Source organism: Terrapene carolina, unplaced genomic scaffold (genome assembly GCF_002925995.2).
Source record: "Terrapene carolina triunguis isolate 2854851 unplaced genomic scaffold, T_m_triunguis-2.0 Scaffold97, whole genome shotgun sequence".
NCBI lineage: Eukaryota > Metazoa > Chordata > Testudines > Emydidae > Terrapene > Terrapene triunguis.
The window spans coordinates 10,496,936-10,503,286 of record NW_020664448.1 but is presented as its reverse complement, the minus strand read 5'-3'; the positions used below and the strand labels follow the sequence as shown (position 1 = coordinate 10,503,286).

Sequence of the window (6,351 nt, the reverse complement as noted above, 5' to 3'; positions counted from 1 at the left end):
TTTTGCAGTGTTTTCCCCCGCTCCTCCCCACATATACTGGAGATCTTGTGATGAGTTATTTAAAAAAAAAAATCTGCTCCCCTGCTTCTTAATGCTAGAACTTATTCTTTCTTGTCTCTTTTGTAGGTGATGTCTGACTACAGCTGCTCCACATTGGATTAACAGTATATGCCTGGTCAATGAACTGTTATATGAAGCAGAGCTGAGAGACTGGCACCTCCGCAACATGCATGTGATCTGAATAATCAGGAATGCAGCACTCTGTTGTGAGAGCCTCTTGGCCAGAGAAGCGCATGCCATTTCTCCTACAAGAGAACAAAGTTAAGGGCTTTTTATCCCATTGACTGTAGCCCAGTCCCAACGGTTGGAGTGTTTCGTGAATCCCACAGATCTGGGATTTCTGTCTCTTTTTGCACCTTTCACGTTGACTCCAGGCCAGCCCTCACCAGGACTTCTAGGATTCTAAAGGCTTCTTTTAAATCTGTTAACAAGATGATTGACCTAAGCTTCCTAACGGAGGAGGAACAAGAGGCAATAATGAAGGTGCTCCAACGGGATGCAGAACTCAAGAGAAATGAAGAGGAGAGGGTCAGGTAAGAGACTAAAATGATCCCAGCCCACACAGAATCTTTGGCTAGTGCAGGAGGCAGCTTGCAAGGAGGGATGAGCAGAAGGTTGTATGGGAAGTTGTTTCTTAGGCCTTTTCTACATTGGGGGGATCCTGTGGCTGTAGTTGCACCAGCACAAGCCCCTAGTGTAGACAGGCAGTGTTGCTTTCGGCCACAACTTTCATGGACACAGCTTATCCTGGTTTCAAGCAGGAGTAAGCTGTGCTAGTGCAAACAGAAGCTTTATAGTGGCTTTGGACTGCTACCCAGACAGGTACGTACGTCTGTGGCTGAAATCCGCAGTGTAGATCAGCCCTTAGCTTCCTTTGCGATAGAAAAGTTGCTCATGTACTAACTATATTGACTATCCAAGTCAGTTCAGGTGCTATGATAATGGTTCCCAGAAAAATGGGATGGGGAATCAAAAATCTGAAAAATTGGAATGTTTTATAAACACACATTTGCATTTGCAACTCTTTTCTGAGGTGGGATTTGAATTTCGCTCTTGAATTGTTTTTAAATGCAGCTGGCATCTCCAGGATCCCAGCTTTTTCCTTTAGTTGATGTTCCTCAGATACCCACATTTTATTTAAACACTCCGTAATGACACCAGGGGATGGTGCTCTTCTACCGAGGTCTCTCTTGCGAAGCATTCTGAGCGTGTGCATCTCAAATAGGGGATGAGATGGCAGCCTGCTACCTTGATGTGCAAGCTGCTTCCCTTTCTTCAGGAGAACAGTGCTGCCATACCTGCTGGTCTACTGCAGTGGTCTCCAAACTTTTTTGATCACGCACTCCTATCAGTAACAATTTTTTGAGCACGCACCCCCTGCTGCGCTGTCTCTACCATTTTTGCCAAAGCAAAAAAAAAAAGCTGCTAGGACTCCCGCCCGAACTGCCGAAGCAACAAAAACAAAAGCCGCTCGGACTCCCACCTGACGAAGCCCCCTCCCCAAAAAAGCGCTCCTCCTGCCGCGCACCCCCAAGGATCCTCTTGCGCACCCCCTGGGGTGCGCGTACGCCACTTTGGAGACCACTGGTCTACTGCCTCAGTCATCAGTTACTCTGTAGAGCTTTGGGTTGTACATCTGTGTCTGTATGTAGCAAAAACAGTGTAGAGATAGGAAACCAATAATTTTAGTGAAATAAGGATCTGGGATGAGAGACTTTTGTAGAAGGGCTAAATTTGAAAGCCATTACAGCATACATTCCTAACATCATAGAATATCAGGGTTGGAAGGGACCTCAGGAGATCATCTAGTCCAACCCCCTGCTCAAAGCAGGACCAATCACCATCCTAGCAAGCTGTTCTTAAAGGTCCAGTTCTTAGACGTACCTGAAGGGGAAACTTAAACGGTATTAACTACATAATTTTGCCTGTTGCCTCAGAAATGGATGTTGATTTTTCATGTAGTGAATTAGGATGGACATGCTTGTCTGTCTGTGCTTTAGATACATCAACACTCATCAAAGCCTGGGGTGGTTTTGTGTGATGCATGTCTCTGGGGGGAAGGAAAGGGGGGCGGGATTTGGAATGAAAACCAAATCACAAGGGATTGAATGTGTTCAGGGTGGGTTTTGCCCAGGCGCCCAGCCATGGAAGAAGCATCTGGGGAAAGCAGCAATCACTGGAACAGCAAATCCAACACATGGCTATTTCTAGTGGTCTGAATGTACCATATGAGTTTTGATGCATTTGCAGCATTTTGCTTTTGCCCTGTTCAAGATGGTGTGCTTTCATGAGCGTGGCTGTATGATAATGTATCTGATAGTATCAGTTGGCCTGTTTCATTGCAGATATGGTTTATATCCACATTAGAAAACAGTTTTTCTCAGAAGCCAGGCTGAGGAAACTGGAAGCTTATGCCTCGAGTTGTCTACCCAGATAATGAACCATGACAAACTTAAATTCCTCTTTTTGTAAATAACTGCCTGGTCTTGGTCTTCAACTAAGTCTGGCTTCGTGGCTATGTACACATCACAGATTTAGATGTTCCTGAAGAGTTGAGATGAAGAATGTCATGTAAACATTACACCTTGACAAGGTGCTGAGGGATGTGTGGGGGTATATAATGGCAGTCTTATACTAATAACTTCTTATACTTCACATGCTGCTAGAGAGAAAATCTTAGCGTTGAAAGAAATACGATAGCGATCTAATCTATCCACGATCTGCATATTACGTGTTCTTGGCATGCTCATTGATTGATAATGTCACAAACACTTCTCAGAGCCGTTAACTCCCTTTAACAGGAAATAGCTGTAAAATTACACTGGATCCTGCCTGCACAGTTGATCTCTGCTAGCAGCACTCACTGTTGCTGGCCTGGAGCTGTGAAGATGCCCAGAGAGAATAGTAAGGTGGTGACTAGCAGGCTGGCCCATGCTTACCCCATCATTCCTTCCCACCTCCCATGTGTTCAGTGCACATGGACTACCTGCCTATACTCCTGCACCTTTGGGTAAGATTATAGAGTGACACCCCCCAGCCATCACAGTGGCACTGCAACACTAGAGCCCCTCCTGCAGCTCTTCCTCTGCTGGCTGGAAACACACTAAAGAGTTGGGAATGGCATGCCTCCTTCTCCCCTCCCCCCCTGCCCTTTTCTGAAGCAAGATATGTGTGGAGAGGGAAGAGGGCATTGTCTCCCCTTCAAAACCAAAAGGGAAGGTGGAGGTCTTTCCACCTCCCAAAGCTCAGACTCCATGTGGGAGAAAGTTTTCACCCCTCCCACCTTGTCTGTGTGTGCAAGGTGTCCCCCCCTCCTCCCTCCATCGCCCCATTCGGGGCTGGGGCACAGGCACATTCATGCCACCATGGTTGGGAGTGGGGCAGGAGCATGGAGTTGTGAACTCAGTGAGAACTCCTAGCAGAGAACTGTCCAAAGACTCGACACTACTTCTCTAAATATACTATTTATTACTGGAGGGAGGGGAAAAAGGAAGCTAACAAAATTAACCCTCCCCCCATAAGAAACACAATTGGGAGTAAAATTTGAAATCTGTCTCTGCTGTTCCCTGTTCTGGCTAGGGATAGGGAAAGCGGTCTTCACAGGGGCAGTGTAGTTGCCACACAGCGTGAGCTGCCGTGTCTGACAGTAAGGTGGGTTAAGGACAGAGCTCTGGTTTGGCTGCAGCGCGATCCCTAACTGCTCCTTGCTATTTTGTGGTTCAGCATAAATACAGCGTAGGGATCTTTCAGTAGATCGTAACGTACAAAAATACGCTGATGTCCTAAGTTCTAGACTGTGATTTGATGAGGTCATCTGTGGTAGAGTGACTGACCGCTGTCACCATGGTGTCTGGAGCAGCAAAATGTGACTGCTTTCACGTTCGGATACCCTGCGTGGCTATGTGCCCGTCCTTCCCAGCAGAAGCCCTTGGAATCGCAGGCGATGTTGTCATGGCTTCTGCTCTCATTTGTTCACTCCTTCTGTAAATGGAGAGGGAGGCTAATGATATGGAAATTCTGATGTGACAGGAGCTCGGTCCGCAACCACCACCCATTGCATAGTGTGCCAGGGCTGAGGCCCTTAATATTTACCTTGGTGTGGTGCAATCCTAAGGACTCTTATATCATAAGGACAAAAAAAAAAAAAAAAAAACCCAACTGTAGGCCTGATTCTGTCAAGAACCTCGCAATCTCAGCTCTCCCATAACTTTCAGTGCAAGTTAATCATGCTCAGAACCTAGGATTGGGTCGTTTACCCCAGTCTTCCCATAACTGACTTTTCATTCCATTGGTCCAACAGGTTAGATTCCTCGTACTGAAATCTCAGGGTTGGGGGGAAGAGCGTATGTGGAGTGCTGACTAGCAGGGTGGATTTGATTTAAATCATGATTTAAATCACTAGTCAGGAAGACTCAATTTAATCATGGATTTCTACATAAAAGTGCATTCTTGTTGGTTGTTATAACCTTAATTCATATTCTTCACAACTCAGAGATAGATGTAGGTTTCATTTTTAAAGGTAAACACTATACATTTTTACAGTGATTTATTTTGAAAACTTTTCAGATTAGTTTTACAGCTATATCAGAAAATGAATAATTGTTTGGTTATTTCATTTACCAAAGGTAATTGAAGCAGATATTTATGAAGTCACTGGGAGGTGAACTATCTCCAGTTCAACAGGTTAATCCAGGGATCAGCAACCTTTGGCATGCGGCCCGCCAGGGTAAGCTCCCTGGTGGGCCGGGCCGGTTTGTTTACCTTCCGCGTCCGCTGGTTCAGCTGATCGTGGCTCCAGGCCAATGGGGGCTGCAAGAAGCCGTGGCCAGCACATCCCTCGGCCCGCGCCGCTTCCCGCAGCCCCATTGGCCCGGAATGGCGAACTGTGGCCAGTGGGAGCCGCAATCAGCCAAACCTGCGGACGTGACAGGTAAACAAACTGGCCCGGCCCGCCAGGGGGCTTACTCTGGCGGGGCCGCGTGCCAAAGGTTGCCGATCCCTGGGTTAATCATTAATATTTGGAGGATTTACATGCAGTACTGTATTAGGAGGAGAACATCACCAGACCGACATTTAAATTGTTTTATTTAACTAAAACAACAACGTTATGTATTCTGGATTTTTTTCTTCAACGGCAAACATATAATATTTTAACAAAACAAGCATATGAATTTTTGAATTTAGTTAAACATTCAAGTTTTTTAAAATCAGGTTTGATTTTGTTAAAATTGTTTTTAATTAAAATAATTAAATGACATATTTAAAAAAAGAAAAACAAAAATTAAATCGACTATGTCAGACAGGTCAACATGAGTAACTTGATATATTGGCTTCTGCAGCTAACTCAGTCGTCTTCACCTTCATTTTCCTGCTTGTTCATAACCTGGAAAAGAAAAACAAGCTTTTCTGCTTTTTCAGGACCCAAACGATTTCTCAATTTGGAATGAATTAGTCCAAAGGAAGAAAATATTCTTTCTACACTGGCAGAAGAAGCTACTGCTGTTAAAAGTGAGATTATCACTTCATCAGTCTCTGAATCCAAGTGCTTAAGTGACTTCCACCAATTCACTGGTGTGACTTTCTTTAAAACATCATCAGCAACCATCTATTTCTTGAATGGTTCACCCTTAGCTCTGAAGTTTATTATAGTTGGCATTATGGAGGGATGATTGCTGAATGTCCATGTCATAGCCAACTCCTGTTCTTCAGCAGTTAAGGTTTGACCCTGGTACCGAGTATTGAGAATATTTGCAAGAAAATGAGCTAGAGATAGTGCTTGTCCCATTTGTTTTTTTTAATGCTTGTAATTTAACTCTGTCATTGCATATTTCTCTTTTTAAGTTCTCGCTCAGTTCCTTCGAAATTTCAACAGTGTCAGCAATAAAACAGCTATTTCCCTGCATTTTGTTCAAGGCTACAGAAGTAGGCTTCAGGGTACTCAGCATGTGTTCAACACAGAATACAAAATATACAGTACTCTCTATTTTTATTACAAATATTTGCACAGTAAAAATGATAAAAGAAATAGTATTTTTCAATTCACCTCATACAAGTACCGTAGTGCAATCTCTTTATCGTGAAAGCAGAACTTACAAATGTAGATTTTTTTCTTTAATTATTTTTTTTTTGTTACATAACTGCGCTCAAAAATTCAGAGGACATGCTTCCATGCTGATGACGCTCGTTAAAAAAATGCGTTAATTAAATTTGTGACTGAATTCTTTGGGGGAGAATTGTATGTCTCCTGCTCTGTTTTACCTGCATTCTGCGATATATTTCATGTTATAGCAG

General features: G+C 43.9%; 1 protein-coding gene across 1 annotated transcript in view; it reads left to right on the top strand.

Moving 5' to 3' along the window:
* Window positions 1-203: 203 nt before the first annotated feature.
* The window catches only part of SYTL2 (synaptotagmin like 2), a 55,642-nt gene continuing 49,494 nt past the window's right edge, over window positions 204-6,351 (top strand). The window contains exon 1 of the mRNA XM_024194614.3: window positions 204-593. Within this exon, the coding sequence (XP_024050382.1) occupies window positions 493-593 (101 nt within the window). The 5' untranslated portion in view covers window positions 204-492. The remainder of the gene's footprint in view (window positions 594-6,351) is intronic.